Below are 19,198 nucleotides of genomic sequence, written 5' to 3' on the forward strand. Positions count from 1 at the left end.
GGAAAAAAGAGAGAGAAAACAGCTATTAAAGGCATTTTGGGAGAATTGGGAAAATTTGAATATATGGTATATATTAGATGATAGTAAACAATTATGTTAATATTCATAGGTGTGATAGTGGTATTCTGTTTATGTCAAAGTGTTCTTATTCTTAGGAGATGTATGTTGAAGTATTTAGGGTGAAGTGTCACTCTGCCTACAATGATTTAAAATGATTCCACACACAAAGCACTTAACACATACACATATACAAATACCTCCAACCAACCCAAACATTTTAAAAACTAAAACTGTATCATCAAATAGGGAAGAATGAGTGTGTATTGCATCGGCCTATTGTATTAATCTAAGTTCAGTCAGAAAAACAGAAGCCACTCTATATTTTTCAAGTGTGAAAAGTTGTAATGTAGAAAATTACGGTTTTGTAAACTGTTGGAAGGGCTTGAGGAATGACCATCTCAGCTTGCAATTGAAGGAGTGATTCTCAAAAGTTCACTTGTAAGTGGCTACAAATGGGAAGCTCACCTAATTATCTTAGTTTGCAAAACCAATGAGTGTGATTCTTAAGAAAGTCACCCAGAAGCTGCTTTAAACCCCAAGTCAGGCTATGCATATGCCGGCAACAACCAATGAAGAATAATGGTCTCTCCTCTTCCATCTCACCCTGGTGACTCTAACCTAGGCCCATAGAGAGAAGGGGATTCTGGGAAATATGGTCACAGGTGTCTCCTCTGCATCCCAGAAAAGACGTTAGAAGGAGTGGTGATGATGATGATTCACAGAAAATCCAGTGCAGCTATATTTTATAGCATAGCCTCAGCAGAAAACCATTAGGGTACCAGAAATGCTATTTAAAAATATTGTGGTAGGGCTTCCCTGGTGGGGCAGTGGTTGAGAGTCCGCCTGCCGATGCAGGGGACATGGGTTCGTGCCCCGGTCTGGGAAGATCCTACATGCCGCGGAGCGGCTGGGCCCGTGAGCCATGGCCACTGAGCCTGTGCGTCCGGAGCCTGTGCTCTGCAACGGGAGAGGCCACAGCAGTGAGAAGCCCGCGTAGCTCAAAAAAAAAAATATTGTGGTAAAATATGCATAACATAAAATTATCATTTTTAAGTGCACTGTTCAGTGGCATTAAATACTTTCACATTGTTATACAGCCATCACCTCTATCCATCTCTAGACCTTTTTCTTCTTCCCAGACAGATACTCTGTATTATTAAACAATTTATCTCTTCATCCCTCCCTCCCCCAGCCCCTGGTAACCTCTAATCTACTTTCTGTCTCTGAATTTGGCTATTCTAGGTACCACATGTAAGTGGAATCATACAAGATATGTCCTTTTGTGTCTGGCTTATTTCACTTAGCATAATGTCATCAAGATTCACCCATTTTTGTAGTATGTATCAGAATTCATTCCTTTTTAAAAAATATCTATTTATTTATTTGGTTGCGCTGGGTCTTAGCTGCAGCAGGAGGGCTCCTTAGTTGTGGCATGTGAACTCTTAGTTGCAGCATGCATGTGGGATCTAGTTCCCTGACCAGGGATCGAACCTGGGCCCCCTGCGATGAGAGCACAGAGTCTTATCCACTGTGCCACCAGGGAAGTCCCGATTCATTTTAAGACTAAAAAATATTCTATTGTATATATGTGTATACCATATTTTGTTTATCCATTCATCTGTTGATGGACACAAGTTATGCAATCATCTACATACTTGCCCAGGAACCTGGGAAACATCTAGTTTCCTTCCTCTCCTTCACCTCCTTCATCCAACCAGTCAGCAGGTACTATCAGTTCACCACTTCAGTATCCTTCAAATATATTATCTCCTACCAATCCTCACTGTTATGCCTTAGTTCAGAGTCTTCATCCTCTCTCAGGTTACTCAAACAGCCTCTAAGCAGCCTCCTCACCTTCTGTCTTGCTGCCCTCCAGAGTGACCTTTCCATCATATACCCTTCAGTGACTGCTTGCACAAGGCTCTTCATGACCTGGTTGTGGTCTCTTTACCCTTTCTGCCCCATCCCATGCTGGCCTTAGCTACCTGGGTTCCAATTCTGGCTGCACCTCTTACTGTGTAATGATGGACAAGTCATTTAATATGTGCTGTGCCAAACATAATAGGGGGACATGGAGATGAATGAGACAAAGTCCCTGCACTCAGAGAGCTCTCACATACGTCAATGAATCATTGCACTGCAGGATAATAAGTGCGATACTCCAGGAGTATACAAAATGTTCCATGGTTAATATGGAATCGTCTGTCTCCAGAGAAGTGTGAGGGCAGAAGAGGGCATTTAGAGTGATATTGGAGTTGTGCAGCAGAGCCTACTCATGTCCTCCCGAATCCATTCTTCTCTTCTTCCTGAGTAATATAGCTCTTTCCCAGCTGGGAATACAGCCATCCAGAATAAAGACTACATTTCCCGTTCTCCTTTTCAGCTAAGTGTAGCCATGTGACTATGTTCTGACCAATGGGACGTCAGTAAAAGTGGTAAGAACCATTTCTGGGATGTGTCTTTAAAGGAAGTGTACATGTCCTTCTTTCTGCTGGCTGGGAGGTAGAATTGATGGCTGGAGCTGAAGCAGCTGAAACTTGGACATGAGCCTTTTGCTGAGGTTGACAGTGCAACAAGACAGAAGGAGCCTTGATTGACCTATGTTTACATAAGAGAGATACAGAATTCCATTTTGTTTAAGCTATTCTCTTTCTCCTTTTTTTTCATCATTTGCAGCTAAGCTGAATCTTAACTAATACAAACTAAGTCTGAAAAAAATGAATATAAGTTCACCAAGGAATATTTCAAACAGAGGGAATGGCAGGTACAAAGGCTTAGGGTCCTGAAAGAGGCGGTATGCTCAGGGAATGCCAGGGGTTTGTGTGGCAGGAGATGAGGCCAGAAGCGGGTTGGGATAGCCACAGCAGAGCACGGACTGAATAGGGAGGACCATGGCAGGGAGACCTGCTGGGGGCTACAAATGTGATCAAGGTGAGAGACAGTGGTGTGGTGAAATGACCAGTGGTGGAAATGGAGGGGGAGGAGATCGATTCAAGGTACATTTAGAAGCAAAAATCAGGAGTCTATGAATGTGTGTGTTTAAGTATATGGAGTGGGCATATCATCAGAGGAAGTCTGGGCTTTTTGGCTTCTCCTCCTCAGAGGCCTTGTGGGTGGAGTTCAGCCTTTCCCCATGGGGAGAATCCTCCTCTTGCTCCCATTCTTTGGGTCCAATGTCCCTGGCCCAGATGCCTCTCATGATGTCATCTTCACCCCATCAAACTTCCCCAGCTTGTTCCAGGATTATTTCATAAAGTGGAAGGTGGGTGGGTCTTCAACCCTATAAATGCTGGCTCTTCCCAGGCTGCCTGAGTAGCCCGTGGTGGAGGTGTCAAGGGCTGCTCAGGTTCAGGCAGCTGGACACTGTCCCTGTCTGGCTGGGGCACAGTGCTTCTGGGCAGCTGAGTAAGAGCGGAGCCCTCAGCAGACAAACAGGCTTGTCTCTATTGGTGGGTCAGCCAGTAGGTCCACAGGAAGGTTGGAAGCCAAGGGGTTTGGGGGAACTGGGTGAGGAGTTCAGGCCCACTCCTTGTAAAACTTTCCAGGAAGCACTTTTCTACTGGGGCAGCATCCAGATACTAGGGTACTCATTAACCCCCTGGGTACCAGGAAAGGGCAGGAGGTAAGCACTGGAAGGCAGCTGAGGTCACCCTTCTTTGAACCTCCACGTGGTATTTACTCAGAGCAATTGTTGCCAGAGGCCCAGGCCCTGGACTATAAAGCGGAATGTCTGCTCTCTGTGCCCAGAACCGAGCAGGTGAGCAGCCAGGGCAGAGGGATGTGGGTTGGAGTCCTAAGGGAGGGGAATGAGCGGAGAGCTGTGGGTGGGAACTAAGAATTAAGGACCTCCTCTTGGAGCACTTTGGCAGAGTAGCTTCTTCCCCCACCCCCGGGATACCTCAGTTTTCCCAGCCATGAAATGGGGGCAGGAATAGGTGAGCAGGGGAGTGGTGGCAGAAGTGGCCTAGGGAGCTGCTCCTGGGGTCTCCTGGGCGGGGTGGGGTGGGGGGGAACCTTTACAAAGCAGTTTGAGCTCCACAAACTCCATATGATGTGATGAGGTGAAAAAGGAGCCCCCCAACTCATCCCAGGAAGACACCCTCTCCCCCCCAGCCACATTCAACTAGGTCAGTCCTCTTAAGCCCTGATAGCTCTGTGCTCCCTACACCCAGGGGAGGGTTAACAGATTTGAGGCAGGGTCCCCTGGGGCAAGTCCCATGGGAGGTGTCCCTTCTTTGCTTCTTCACTCTCACCAGGCCTCCATTCACCTTTCTTCTCAGAGAACATCATGGCAAGTGTGGCTGCAGTTCTGACCTGGGCTCTGGCCCTCCTCTCAGGTGGGTCTCCAACCCTGACTTCACTGTGGAGGTGTGGGTGGAGGCTGGACTGAGGGGTCCGTCCACCCTGGGGGAGGAGACCCAGCCCCTGTTCACCCGCTCCCTCTCCACAGTGCTTTCAACCAGCCAGGCACGGAAAGACTTCTGGGACTACTTCAGCCAGAGCAGCAGGGAGAAAGGCAGGGTGGAGCAGATCCAGCAGCAGAAGCTGGCACGGGAGCCCGCGTGAGTGGCTAGGGCAAGGGGTGCAGGCAAAGGGAGAAGACACCCAGAGGGTGGGATGATGCACTGCCTGATTCCTCAACCTGTGGTCCTCCCTGGGAAGAGAACAGAGCGGTGCTAGCTCTGCCGTCTATCCTGGTCTTCCTGGGCTGTTCAGCAACCTCTGCCGGCAGCCTCCGCCTTTGATCTGTCTTTAGCTGCTGCCTCCATGCCCGCTGAGGCGTGGGACCAGGGAGCGGGGGAGAAGACCCCCCATTGTAGCCTCCAGAACAAAAGGATTATGTGAGAGTCCGGGTGCCTCCGTGCACAAGGAATTGGGAAGTGTTGACCTGGATATGCGTGTGCCATGTGTTTGTGCTTCCTGTGGGAGGAGTCATGGTTGGCTTGGGTTAGTACTGGAGACCCGCCTCTGGGGCCACCGCCCTGCCTCCTTGGTTTCTCCATAGGATCAGTGAATGACGTCTTTGGGGCAAAGGAGATGAGGGCGCTAGCAGTCTGATGGCCTGATTGTCTGTCTCCTTCCCCAGGAGCCTGAAAGACAGACTTGAGCCAGACCTCAGCAATATGGACAACTTCCTGGAAAAGCTGGGTCCTCTGACCGGGCAGGGGAGGGAGCCTCCCCGGCTCCCAGGCGACCCGGTGGGCATGCGGCAGCAGCTGCAGGAGGAGCTGGAGGAAGTGAGGGAGCGTCTGGAGCCCTACATGGCGGAGGTGCACGAGCGCGTGGGCTGGAACCTGGAGGGGTTGCGGCGGCAGCTGCAGCCCTACACGGTGGAGCTGATGGAGCAGGTGGCCCTGCGCGTGCAGGAGCTGCAGGAGCAGCTGCGCGTGGTCGGAGAGGGCACCAAGGCCCAGCTGCTGGGGGGCGTGGAAGAGGCACGGAGCCTGCTGCAGGAGCTGCAGGACCGCGTGGCACACCACACTGGCCGCGTCAAGGCGCTCTTCCACCCGTACGCGGAGCGCCTGGTGACCGGCATCGGGCACCACATGCAGGAGCTGCACCGCAGCGTGGCGCCGCACGCGGCCGCCAGCCCGGCGCGCCTCAGCCGCTGCGTGCAGGTGCTCTCGCACAAGCTCACGCTCAAGGCCAAGGCCCTGCACACGCGCATCCAGCAGAACCTCGACCAGCTGCGCGAAGAGCTCAGCGCCTTTGTTGGCGCCGGTGCTGACGGTGCGGAGGAAGAGGCCCAGCCGGACCCCCAGGTGCTGTCTCAGGAGGTGCGCCAACGACTCCAGGCTTTCCGCCACGACACCTTCCTGCAGATCGCCGCCTTCACCCGCGCCATTGACCAAGAGACCAAGCAGGTCCAGCAGCAGCTGGCGCCGCCACCGCCAGGCCACAGCACCTTCTCTCCAGAATTCCTACAAGGGGACCGAGGCAAGGCCCGGAGCGAGCTGCAGGCCCGCCTCGACGACCTGTGGGAAGACATCAACTACAGCCTTCGCGACCATAGTCCTGGCCATCTGGGGGAGCCATGAGGGTCTACTTGTCCACGTCCCAGATTCTTGTCTGGGTAGCCCATGATCTGAGCCTCTAACATAGCTATGTCCTTGACAGTGGCCTGTTGATCAGAGGGTGGAGGGCCCTGCACAGGATGGCTGAGGTCACCCAAAGGGCTGTTGTCCTAGGCCATCCAGCCGCCTGCAATTCCCCCGTCCGGATGCATTACATTCACCAGGCTTTGCAAACCCGTCTTCCCGTGCTCATTTGGGAATCCTCCTGAGTTGCTCCATTCTGGGGTGGCGGGAGAGGGCGGGAAGGATGCACTGTATGTGCAGGGTCATTATGTGCAAGCCTGTTGCCATGGTGCTGGAAGCCTGTGCCTCTTCTTCCCAGGGCCAGGCTCTGATCACTTCTGGCCACCTGGTGGCCACTGCTAGAGCTGGTCCACAGAGAGGAGCTCTTTTCTCCCCAGGGCTACCATGACAGCTTCTGTTGGGGGAAGAGAAGGGAGAAAGAGCAGAAAATATGATGACGAGAACATGTGATGGTGTGTGTGTATATATCCCTGCTGGCTGATGCTGGTGGGGACAAATGGTGTGGGTCGTGATGGGCAGGAGCAGAGCCTGGATGTCCTTACATAACACTACATCTAAACAGCTGACTGAGCCCTCCAGTCTGTGAGGGCTACTTAAACGCTCTGGGGAGCCTACTGTGTGCCCTCCCCATCTCTGGCCCCTCCCTCCCGACTCGCAGGCGGAAGTCTAGATTTCTGACACAAATGAAATAGATGCTTATGATGGAAGCTTGTTTGCCTGGTGTGACTCTCATTTGGACTATGTCTGAAAGCAGTGGCCTCACCACTATCCCCAAAGCACATCCATCCCATCACCCGCCTTCAATCCCTCGCTACTCTTTCTCATGGACCTCTTCCTAATCCAGTTGTATCGGAGGGGTGTTGCTCTGGCTGGGCTGAGCTGTTTGTCACACCTGTGGTGTGCCTGGGTTAGAGACCCTTCCTCTGCACCTGCACTGTTCACCAGCCTGCTTACCACAGGACGGTGTGCATGAGGTATAGGCCCCTGAGGTGGCCTGTCTTCTTAGTCCTGGCTGTTCCAGATTTTTGTGTGTGTGTGTGTGGTACGCGGGCCTCTCACTGTTGTGGCCTCTCCCATTGAGGAGCACAGGCTCCGGACACGCAGGCTCAGCGGCCATGGCTCACGGGCCCAGCCGCTCTGCGGCATGTGGGATCCTCCCGGACCGGGGCACGAACCCGTGTCCCCTGCATCGGCAGGCGGACTCTCAACCACTGCGCCACCAGGGAAGCCCTGTTCCAGATTTTGAATGGCCTCTTTTTTGACTGTCCCTCTTTTTAAGACTGACCCTCTTCTTGGACCCTCAAACTCATACCCCCACCCCCATTTCCCATGTACAGATTCACTTGGGGGCAACCAAGCTCCTCATAGCTCCCTGGGAAGTCTGAAATTGGGGGTGGCTGAAGTGGAGGGAAGAGGAGAGAGGAAAGGGTGGACACACCCAGTCCAGTACCCTTAGAACGTCCAGGGCAGCACCCTTTCCTCCCGGCTCAGCCCACCCTGCACAGAGTCCTCACTGCCACACTCCCTCATAGCACAGACCCCATCTGAATCTGGCCTCATCATGCCTGCAGATTGGATCTCTTCCATGACACCCTAGATTTAGCACCAGAAGTGGGAGAAAGGTGCCCAGGGAGAGGAGATGCTGGAAAGGAAAGTTTACCCCCCAAAGAGGTGTTTTTGTTGGTGGTGGTTAGGAGATCAGGAGGGGTGAGTCAGCTGGGGTTGGATGTGGTGGGGATGAGCCAATAGGGGTAAAAGTGAGGGCCGTGTATTTGAGGCTGGAATTTGGGCAGGTGTTTATGAGGACAGAAATAGGGAGTGAGAAGAACAGAAAGGGAGAGAGATCGAGGGACTAAGGGAGGGTGATCTAGAGCCTAGGCAGCATCTGGCCCAACGGCGGATCCAAGCAAACCCAGGGAGGAGCGCACCTCCTCGGGGATACCGATGGACGGCCCGGCCCCTTGACGTCAAGCCTCTCGTAGTTAGACTTGTGGACTAATAGTTAGAACCCAGTACGGCGGACCTATTGCAAAGGAGCAAAAAACTGCCCTGGGTCTGGGAGGACGCCCTGGGGGCAGTGACGCCTGAATTGAGGTGGAGGCAAAGCCTGGATCCGGCTGGCTTTGGAAGTCTGGACCGAATAATCCCGGCAACCGGGAAACCGTGTCAGGTACTGTTCCCCGAGGAGAGTCCTCGGCCTCTTTAAGGATGGGCGGGGCGGTAGCTGGCGGAAGTGCCGGAGGAAGGGGTGGGGCCAAGAGAGGCGCAGAAGACCGAAGTTGGGGCCTGAGCAGCGCGTGGTGATGTTGGCCAGTGGGGCAGTGGATCCCGGGCTCCCGGGGGCTGCTGCCGCCCCCTCGCCCGTCCAGGCCCGACAGCCCGGGACGGGGCACTTGTTCCGGCCTATTAGCGCTGATGATGAGGAGCAGCAGCCTACCGAGATCGAGTCGCTGTGCATGAACTGCTACCGCAATGTGAGGCGGGGGCGCGGCCGCGGGCGGCTGGAGGGTTGGGCTGAGGAGGGGAGGAGCGGGGGTCGGCGACCTGGCCAGGCTGGTCCATTTGGGGACCCGGAGGAGAGGCACGCCCGGGGGGGTCAGCAGATGGGGAATGGCGGTTTCATTGGTTCTTTCCCTAACCGTCTTCTGCTTCCCTAGGGCATGACGCGCCTCCTGCTCACCGAGATCCCCTTCTTTAGAGAAATAATCGTGAGCTCCTTTTCCTGCGAGCACTGTGGCTGGAACAACACGGAGATCCAGTCGGCAGGCAGGATACAGGACCAGGGAGTGCGCTATACTTTGACCGTCAGGGCCCAGGAGGTGAGAAGAGCCCAGAACAGTTACCCTAGTGTCCTAGAGAAAGCTTGGGGACTGGAGTCAGAGCTCTGGTCCACGTGGTCGGACCTCAAATAAATCCACTTAAGTGTTCAAGCCTCAGTTTCCTCCTTTGTAAAATGGCGTAGGTGCTGTCATCTTCTCCGGTGAGGTAAGACTTGTGAAAGCGCTTTGGAAACTTTGTCAAAAAGTAACAAATGAGCAGTAGTTGTTATGAATAGGACTCTCATTGTTTGGGTAGCTGGTTTTCACATCAAAGTACTATTCCGCAGGAGTAGTCCGGACTCCCCCTAGTGGAGAGAGGAAGAGACAGCTGGGCTGGGGCCTCTGATGGTGGTGGTGGTGGTGGGGCACTCTGTTATTTCCTGCGAAGAACCTGTATTGTTGAGACCTCTGTGGACTGAAGGTTTTTCTTTCTGCCCAGGACATGAACAGAGAAGTAGTGAAGACTGACTCTGCCACCACAAGGATCCCAGAGCTGGATTTTGAAATTCCTGCCTTCAGCCAGAAAGGAGGTAAGTTTAAGGTCAGAGTGTTTGCACGGTTCATGCCTAGCTCAAATCTTACTTTCTTGCAAAACACCTGGTGCCAGGTCTAGTGGCTTATGTGTGGGTTTGGCCACATCATTGTGATCTTCATTGGTTTAACATAAGCAGAAAGCTTAGGTAAAGCAGCTTAAGATAGTATTGGGTTGGCCAAAAGCTTCGTACGGGTTTTTCCACAACATCTTACAGAAAAACCAGAATGAATTGGAGGTGAATGGAACCTTCTTCCCTGCCTCCTTATTTTACAGGTGAAATCAAGGCCCAGAGAGTTCAAGTGAACTGCCCAGGGGCATACAGGCACTTGATAGCAAAGTGAAGACTGACTAGTCTTTTGTTCTTACTCACCAGCTCTGACTACTGTTGAAGGATTGATCAGCCGTGCTGTCTCTGGCCTGGAGCAGGATCAGCCCACACGAAGGGTGAGCTGGGGTTTTCTGATGGCAGCAGCTCAAGGAAAAATTATTTATGTACACTTGTTCACCTTCCCACGTGGCTGAACTGTCTCTGATTGAATGTTGGAGAACTTTGCAGGGAAGCACACAGTGATGTTATAGCTGCCTGGATGTTACATTGAGGCCTTTTCTCAGACAGACACTGCAACATTACCTCCGAAGAGCCTTTCCTGATACTCTTGGGCTTATCTGTGCTTCCTGAGTGTTCCATTGTATCTTATGTTTATTATGACGTTTCATATATACATATATATATATATGTATAAAATAATATAATTGCAAATTTAGTCACCTGTCTTCTTAACTGGCTGTGGAGCCCCATGAGAGGGCTCTGGTTTATTTACTGTTATCTATAACCTGGCACAAGTGCCTGGACTAAATGGCTGAATGAGTGAGAAAATGAGGCTCACCTGGCACCACCCATAAACTTCAAACTTATTTGCTACCTCTTATTGTGAAGCCTGAGTCTCTGTTCCCAGTCACACTAAGACAGGTGGTGACTTCTGTTGGAAGTGATGGGGGCATAAGTTCTGTCACCAGGGCTGATCTTTTACTCTTTGTTCCTGTCAGGCGAATGAAGAAGGCATGGCTGAAAGAATTGGTGAGTTCATTGTCAAACTGAAGGAGCTAAAGCAAGTGGCCTCTCCTTTCACCCTGGTGAGTACTGAGGGACTCCAGGTGCCCTAGATTTAGGGTAGGCGAGACCATTAAGACAGTCTGAGATTTTTCTGTGGTGCCTCAGTGGTCTGATGGTAGGTGGAGGATCTTACATGATTTCTTGTTATAACTGCTCTCTCTTTACCCATCTGTTAGATCATTGATGATCCCTCAGGGAACAGCTTTGTGGAAAACCCACATGCTCCCCGGAAAGATGATGCCCTGGTGATCACACACTATAATCGGACTCTACAGCAGGAAGAGATGCTGGGGCTCCAGGTAAGTGCACTGAAGGAGCCAGAAGTAATGCTCTGGAATTATCTTGCACTCCGATTGCTTGGAGTCAGTGGGACCTTATTTTGCTGCTGCTGCCCTGTGTACACTATCTCAGCATGTGTGTGCCTCCCCTCTAGCTCACTTAAGGACTTTGGGTAAACTTTACAACACAGGACAGCAGTGGCTGTGATCCTATCCTAAGCTCTGTTCTTCCCTTACCTGGGACTTTTCTTTCCAACTTCTCTGTTAAACCCACGAGGTGGCAGCTGACGTAAGCAAGCCAGAACATTTTCTCTCACTCTGGGGCAGGGTGTTGGGGAGGCTGAGGTCTGTGTGCCAACATATGATTTGCATCTCTGCTACTTTAGGCAGAGGAACCAGAAGAGAAACCAGAAGAGGAAGATCTCAGAAACGAAGTGAGTCACTTTGGCAACTGTGGAGGAAGGAGCAGAGTGGTGGGCTGAGACTGACGCTGTTCACGGGCGGCCGCCAGTGTACCAGCTGAATGTCTTCAGCCTGAGCAGGTTTCACCCGCTTGGGAGGGCTCACTCTACGTCTCCCTGTTGTGTTCCAGGTGCTCCAGTTCAACACCAACTGCCCAGAATGCAATGCTCCGGCCCAGACCAACATGAAGCTAGTTCGTATCTTTTGTCGGGCAGTTGGGTTGCTCTTCGTCTGACTCAGGCATGAAGATTATATTCAAGCTGGAGAGTACTCCCTTCAGGGAGAGCACAAGGCTTTATTCCGAGTGATGAGAGGGATGTTGCCCTTGATGAGACTGTGCACCTTGGCTTTTGGGTTCAAAGAGAGAATTAGGCCATGGTCTCTAGGCTCCTGCGTGTGGCCTGAGCCATGTCATCAAACACTGATGAACAGCGATCGCCATGGGTGGTGACCTTGCCCTCTTCTGGGGGGCTGTCTGAGTTAGGCTGCTTCTTGTGATCTGTTTCCTGCAGTCCTGGGACCAGCAACTGTGTGTTTGTGGGGTTCGGATTTGTTCTTCCCCAGAGGGTGGTCTTACTGTCCTGGAAGCAGATTTCCTTAATTCCATCTTCCAGAAATTCCCCACTTTAAGGAGGTTATCATCATGGCTACCAACTGCGAGAACTGCGGCCATCGGACCAATGAGGTGGGTGGGCTTCCTGGTTTGGGAAGAGTAGCTTTCATCCTTTCTGAAGCTGCTTAGGATCAGGAGCTCTTGAACTAGAAATTAGCTTAGAGAAGAAAAGTTAGAGATAGCATAACTTGTTGAAGACATTCAAAGTTGGTTATATGGAAGAGAGAGACCCACTTTTTGACCTACAGCTCAGAGGGATGGAAGAGCAGGGAGGCAGATTTTACTCAATAATAAAAAACGTTCTAGGTCTATCTGAATATAGAGTGGGCTGCCTTGGAGGGTTGTAAATTCCCTTTCCCTGAGTGTATTCAAGCATAAGCTGTTTCAATTCTTAAACCAGAAAATTATAAAGGGAATCTACACACTAGTTGCAGTTGGAAGTCCCTTTCAGCCCCAAGAGTCATTTTTTTAACCGTGAATTCAGTTTCTTGGCAACCTGGGGTACATCTCTGGCAGGCTGCCGGTGCTGGGCACTCTCCTCCTGGCCAGCTTTCAGTGATTTTGGTTTGGGTGACTGCTGCCACTGTTGGTTAAGAAGGCACTGTCCTTGGTAGCCATTAGTGGGCCTGATTGGAGGTCCGAGCCTACTCCCCCAGCCCGCCCGGGTCTCCCCGCACCAGGTGAGGAGGGGTGTCTCCTCTGCTGCTGCTCCTGGCACTGCTGTCTGTTGCAGGTGAAATCTGGAGGAGCAGTAGAGCCCTTGGGCACCAGGATCACCTTCTACATCACTGATCCCTCAGATATGACTAGAGACCTGCTCAAGGTAACAACCTGCTTGGGGAAGTGACTCTCCTCTGCACATGGCTGTCTCTGTCGAGGGGGAATTTGTCTTTTCTCAACCATGTCCTGGCGTTGTGAGGTACCTCCTTACTTCCTTGGGTTTGAGGATCCCTGAGCAGAGTTAATCCATGGTAGGAAGTGCAGATTCAGAAGGCGACCCCTAAGCTCTTTCTGATGACTTGGCAGCCTTTTGCCTCTAGTGTCTGTGAGGGCCCTTGTTTCTGATCTCTAATGACAGGATGCCTGCCAGCTTGGAGCCATGACTCAAGAGTGACCCCTTTTAAGGTTGGTTCCAGGAGTGAGTCTAGCTTTAATTGGAGATTCAGAGAAAACTGGGACAGCTGACTTTGTCCCCAGATTATCACTGGTGGTACTAATTTGGCAGGAGGACTCTGGTTAGCTTTCTCTAGCAGCTCCTGATTTAAAGCCTAATTTGATCTTTCATCTCACAGTCCGAGACATGTAGTATGGAAATCCCAGAGCTGGAATTTGAACTGGGAATGGCTATCCTCGGGGGCAAGTTCACCACACTGGAGGGGATACTGAAAGACATCCGGGAACTGGTGAGTCCCCTGAGTATAGCGCATGGCATCTTCCGCAGTGCAGCTGTGGGGAGAGGGCTAGAAGGCTGCAAAGGTCCCAGTTTTTGGAGCTGATAACTGAGGTTTCTTTGCTTTAAAGCTGATTTGAGAGGCTTAAATATTATTTTGGATTGTGATGATAAGTTTGTTGGAAATTCAGAATGGAAATTCTCAGGCCTAATTCTGGGCTGATGTAGATATTTTGCGGTTTTGGATAAGTCATTTATTTCACTGTAAAATGGGGTCATGAGGGTCCTTCCAGCACCTAAAAAAGTCCCGAACATACATACATATATATGTGTGTATTGACTTAACCCATATGTTTATCCTCTTAATGAATCATTTTGCTTAACTGATAATCAGTCGTCGGGCATTTTGTCTTTGTAAATTATACTTTATTTTGCACTTCTTCCAATGAGGACTAGAGATCATATTTAAGAACATTTCTATAGTTTTTGTTTCACGTTGCCCGTTATCATCTTGGCAGATTAATTCACACGGTTTTAGGGGTGGCCGCCTAGGTCAGAAAGGCGGTGCGCCATAAATGGAGACCAAGCTTCCCTGACAGGCACCCCTGTCACCCCGCACCAGGTTTATGGTTAAGCCTATCAAACATGGAGCCAGTATTCTAGCAATTTGGATGCCATTTATTGCAGGTGACCAAGAACCCTTTCACACTGGGCGACAGTTCCAGTCCTGGCCAGACAGAGAAACTGCAGGAGTTTAGCCAGAAGTTGGACCAGGTGAGAGGACTCTGGCCGGTCAGTGCTTGTGGTCCTGGGGCTCCAGTGAACAAGAAGCTGCATACCCTTTCTTGCCACATGTAAACATCTAACCGACATGTTGGGGATTCTCTTGGTTTCTGATATCCCATGCCACCTCCTTTCTTGGTTTTCTCCCTTTTTTTTGTTGGAGCATATTCTCCAGTAGCTTCTTAAGAAAATGCATGGGAAGTAAAATTTCTGGGACTTTGCATGTCTGAAAATTTTTTTATTCCACTTAAAAAAATTAATTAATTAATTAATATTTTAATTTTGGCTGCACTGAGGCTTCGTTGCCGCACACGGGCTTTCTCTAGCTGCGGCGAGCGGGGGCTACTCTTCCTTGTGGTGCGCGGGCTTCTCATTGTGGTGGCTTCTCTTGTGGAACATGGGGTCCAGGCGCACGGGCTTCAGTAGTTGTGGCACGTGGGCTCAGTAGTTGTGGTTCACGGGCTCTAGAGTGCAGACTCAGTAGTTGTGGCACACGGGCTTAGTTGCTCCGCGGCATGTGGGATCTTCCCGGACCAGGGCTCGAACCTGTGTCCCTTGCATTGGCAGGCGGATTCTTATCCAGTGCACCACCAGGGAAGTCCTTATTCTACTCTTATATTAGATTAATGGCTGGGAATAGAATTCTAGGATGGAAATAATTTTTTATCAGAATTTCTAAGGTCTTCCAGTTTCCCACTAATGTCTTTCAGTTTCCCAGTTTGGCTGTTGAGAAGTTTGAAGGCATTCTGATTCCCTGTCTTTTGTTTGTGACCTATTCTTGTGATACTTCTGTGTCCGCTGTGATGTAAAATTTCAGGATGTGACTTGGTGTATGTGGGTCAATTTTCAGCCATTGTTGCTAAGCACTTGGTGGGTTCTTTGAATCTGGAAACTCATGTGGCTCAGTTCTAGGAAGCTTTTAAAAAGTATTCTATTGCTTCCCCTCTGTTCTCTCTTTCTGAAGTCCCTATGTTTTGGATGTTAGACTGACTTGTCTGGTCTTCTGTAATTTACTTATTTTTTTGTCCTGTTTTCAGTTTCTTTGTGTTTGCTCTACTCTTGGAGATGATCTTAATTTTCCAACCCTTCAATTGAGTTTTTCATTTCCACCGACATTTTTATTTTCCAAGTGGTTTTTGGTCTTTCAATACCTTCTCCTCCTTTAAAAAAAATAGCATCCTGTTGTTTCAAGGATGTAGTATTTTCTTCTCTTTGAGAATATTAATGTTGGGTTTTTTTTTTGACGTTTTATTTTCCTCGCATAGTTTCCATTTCCTCTTAAGTTTTTTTTTCCCATTTGATTTCTGTCTTTCAATGTTAGGGGCTTTGCTCAGATGTCTGGTAATCATTGGTTGTCTATTTAAAAGTAGAGGACTAAAACACCTGAGTGGGGTGAGTCTTGTTGACGTTGGGCTCGTTGGAGGGGGATTTAGCTTAGCCATTTTGTTGAGGTAACTCCCAGTGCCAGAGTTGTTAGGTATTTCCTCTTGGGCTGGTCAGATTCCCATCAGTGGGTGTTCTGTTTCCTGTCTTGAGGGTGAAGGCTTGGCCGGCAGTGTTCTGAGAGCTGAGTGTGGGAAGAGGGCTGGGGTGTGTGTATGTCTGTTTCCAATAAGGGTACATTCACTTCTGTTCTTGATTTCTTTCCCTCTACCCTCAACTGGGCGAGTGTCCCCCTGTCCATAGTGTGCTGTGGTAACTTCTCCACAGAATTCTCTTTTATTGGGGTGGGGGGAAGGGCAATCGTTGGTCTGTTTGGAATGGGAGAGGAGATTAGGGATGCCAGATTGCTTCTTAAATAGCTGTCCAGCAGTCTTTATTTTAGATTCTCTCCACTCCACCTCTAGAGGTACCTTCATTTCACCAATTCTTAAAACTTTGGGGGATTCTGCAGTGTAAATCGGGTTGGTTTCTGTGTGGCAGACATAGTCCCTTCCTGCCAGCAGCTATGTAAGATTTACATGCTCATGCTGTATTCTGTCTCCTTTAGATCCTTGAGGGTAACATGAAGGCCCACTTTGTTATGGATGATCCAGCAGGAAACAGCTACTTGCAGGTACTGTAGACCTTCCCTGGTATTTCACAGAGATATCTTTTCTGACCTTCCTTAAATATGTATCATTTCTCCAGAAACTGAGAGACTTAATTCTAAATGAACTTCTTTTTATCAAGGAACCTTTTAGCAGAAATTGGAACATAAGAGAGGAAGGGGGAAGGTGTATGGGACTGTAAGTGTGTGTCAAGAGGGGGAAAAAGGAGACTCCCAGGTTCCTTCTTCCTCTAGTCTAGCTCGAGTCCCAGCTCTAAGTCCAGCAATGGCGTTTTCATTTTGCAAATCTGACCGTGGATTGAGGAGAAACGGTGCCTTGTTCAGAGGCCAAGATGGGAAAAGGCTTTAAGCTGACTAGGGAGATACTCTGGTGATTAACAGTAACTTTAACATTTATTGAGCAGTTATTATGGGTCAGGCAAAACTGTTCTAAGGTCTCTCCACTGTTAAGACTATGCTACTCTCTTCGTAAGAAGGTGCAGATAGAAAGTTTTTCTCCCTGCAGTCGCACTTCTAGCCCATGTGGGTTCTGTTGCTGCCCACGAGTTGAGCCTAGCTGTGGGGTGTTGGAGGCCCTTAAAAAGAGAATAAAGGGACTTCCCTGGTGGTCCAGTGGTCAGGACTCTGTGCTTCCACTGCAGGGGGTGCACGTTCAATCCCCGGTCAGGGAATTAAGATCCCGCATGGCGTGTGGCCCAAAACAAAACAAAACAAAAAGGAATAAACACCTCATTAAGGTCTTGGGAAAGTGGGAATTGGAAGCTGTCTGGGGGAGGGGGTGTGGCAGGATGGCACAGGCACTGATGGTCTGTCCTTGGCCTTGCAGAACGTGTATGCACCTGAAGACGATCCTGAGATGAAGGTGGAGCACTATAAGCGCACATTTGACCAAAACGAGGAACTGGGGCTCAATGACATGAAGACGGAGGGCTATGAGACAGGTCTGGCTTCTGAGCGGTAGCAGTGGGCGGTTCCCGGCCAGCCTCCAGCGCTGCTCAGACCGCGGGGTTATTTATTGCTATTGGAAAAGGCTGGAGTGGCCTCCCCACCAGGCCTTGCCCATGTGGGGAGGACACCTGGTCTGAGTCGGAGATCTGAGCACACTTTCTGAACAGTTTGTGACGGAAGTGCAAGCCTCTTGGGTTACTTGACCTTGTTTTGGAGGATTTGAATTGGCCTGGGAAGAAACCCAGAAATGAACCATTGGGCATGTCATTGTCACTTTTTTCCTATCAAGTCTTTACCCTCCCTCCACACAATGCTCTCTCATGTCGAGTTGGAACTCTGAAGAGCTGGAGAAGGTGGAAGACAGCTACGTCTGGAGTTTGGAAGTTGGTTTGGGTATATAAAATACTGACTTTCAACAGGAAGAGAGTCTTCTGAGGGGAGGGAGTCTAGGACAGGTGAAGAAGTTCTCATTAAAATGGTGGCTTTCAAACAGCACTGGCCTCTGAAATCACTCTGTCCTTGTTTTTTTTAAATTATTATTATTATTTATTATTATTTTATTTTTATTTTTATTTTTTGCACTCTGTCCTTGTTTGTTATGCTGGTAGAATTCAACCTCCTGAAGAACATTTTCTCCAGTGTGGCTACTGTAATTTGGGGGCTGGAGCTGGCATTTCAATCATTCCTTCAATAGATGTTTGAGTGCTTGCTTTGTGCCCGGCACATCATAGAACTGAACAAAATAAAGCTCTGCTTTCATGGAGCTTCAAGTGTAGCGGGGAAAATTGGCAAACAGAGCGGGTGGGGGGTTGACAAGAAACCAACAAGTAGAACAGTGTCAGATTAGTCACCATGTTATGGAGGAATGTCAAGCAGGGAAGGGGTCTGGGTAGTGCCTGGGAAGGTGGGGGCATTAGCTTTATTAGATGGAACTGCAGAGACAGGGCAAAACGTAGACCATGCCACTGGTCGTGAATGCATCTGATCCTGCTTAACTGCCCTGTGAGGCAGGGTTAAGACCTGAGCTTAGTCTTGTCAGGCTAAGGTTTGGTACTGAGTAGAATGGGTAGAGGTGGAACTGAAGACAGAAATGGGCAGGAGGTGATGGGGTGGAGAGGACTATACTGGTAATGTTCACTGGAGTGGAAATATGAGACTTTCCCGATGTCTGCTGACACCAGGGTGGAGGCAGGGCTTTGGAGTTCAGCTTGAGATACACTAAAGTGGACTAGAAGCCAAGGCAGGGTTGTGGATGGGAGACCTGTGGGGCCCTGCAGCTAGTGAAGCCCTATCAGTCCAGTGCTCCCTTCTCATAGGCCCTGAGAGACCCAGCCTGCTCTTCTTCCTGGGCCTGTGCTGTGACCACTCAGTGTAGCCCAGTGGTTAAAAGTTCACGCTTCAGGGCAGTGACCTCCAAACCTGTTCAGTTATATATATTTTCTGAACATGTGTTCCAAGATATGCATATTTATTTATAAAGTATAAATACTTTATTGACTAATAAACCTTAAAACGTGACAAAAATTTAACATGGTGAGATAAGTAAAATACGCAATCTAATTCTTTTTCAAGAAATTTGGATTACCTCTTGCACCCCACTTTGTTAGCCTCTGCTCCCAAGGGTCATATGTTCTGGCTGTGTGAAGTTGGGCAACTTAACCTCTCCAAGCTTTAGTTTTCTCATCTGTAAGGTAAGGATAATAAAAGCATCTGAGAAATGTGAGGGTTAAATGAGATAATTCAAGTAAAGCTCTTAATGCCCACAAGAAGAAAAGTCTTCTCCCTAAACTTGAGTATTAGAATTCAGTCTCTCTAGGGACTTCCCTGGCGGTCCAGTGGTTAAGACTCCGCTTCCACTGCAGGGGCACGGGTTCCATCTCTGGTCAGTGAACTAAATCCCGCATGCCACCTGGCCAAAAAATAAATTACCTGAGTTTTAAAAAATAAAAGACTGAATGACAAAAATAAAAAAAAAATTCAATCTCTCTAGCTTCTCTCTTGCCATGCTGAAAATAGATCCAGGTCATTTTCATTGGAAATATACGCAA

The 19,198-nt window shown here is 49.6% G+C and overlaps 2 protein-coding genes across 2 annotated transcripts; both read left to right on the forward strand.

The window, feature by feature from the left end:
- Positions 1-4,348: 4,348 nt before the first annotated feature.
- On the forward strand, positions 4,349-6,098 carry APOA5 (apolipoprotein A5; the record flags this gene model as incomplete). The annotated part of the gene is made up of 3 exons (XM_079707677.1): positions 4,349-4,397; positions 4,511-4,622; positions 5,147-6,098. 3 exons carry the CDS (start codon positions 4,349-4,351, stop codon positions 6,096-6,098), a joined length of 1,113 nt encoding a protein of 370 aa, XP_079563803.1.
- Positions 6,099-8,428: 2,330 nt separating this feature from the next.
- Positions 8,429-17,645, forward strand: ZPR1 (ZPR1 zinc finger). Its single transcript, XM_079709271.1, has 14 exons — positions 8,429-8,632; positions 8,816-8,977; positions 9,417-9,507; positions 9,886-9,956; positions 10,560-10,646; positions 10,803-10,925; positions 11,291-11,338; positions 11,497-11,563; positions 11,981-12,051; positions 12,713-12,802; positions 13,272-13,382; positions 14,057-14,143; positions 16,143-16,208; positions 17,029-17,645. Exons 1-14 carry the CDS (start codon positions 8,462-8,464, stop codon positions 17,161-17,163), a joined length of 1,380 nt encoding a protein of 459 aa, XP_079565397.1. The 5' UTR covers positions 8,429-8,461; the 3' UTR covers positions 17,164-17,645.
- The last annotated feature ends 1,553 nt before the right edge of the window (positions 17,646-19,198 follow it).

Source organism: Hyperoodon ampullatus, assembly GCF_949752795.1.
Source record: "Hyperoodon ampullatus genome assembly, chromosome: 7".
NCBI classification, from domain to species: Eukaryota; Metazoa; Chordata; class Mammalia; order Artiodactyla; family Ziphiidae; genus Hyperoodon; species Hyperoodon ampullatus.

Coding starts and splice junctions, on each gene's coding strand:
- ZPR1 (XM_079709271.1), top strand. CDS start 8,462: ATGTTGGCCAGTGGGGCAGTGGATCCCGGGCTCCCGGGGGCTGCTGCC. Junction 8,978..9,416: donor TGACCGTCAGGGCCCAGGAG/GTGAGAAGAGCC, acceptor CTTTCTGCCCAG/GACATGAACAGAGAAGTAGT. Junction 13,383..14,056: donor TGAAAGACATCCGGGAACTG/GTGAGTCCCCTG, acceptor CATTTATTGCAG/GTGACCAAGAACCCTTTCAC.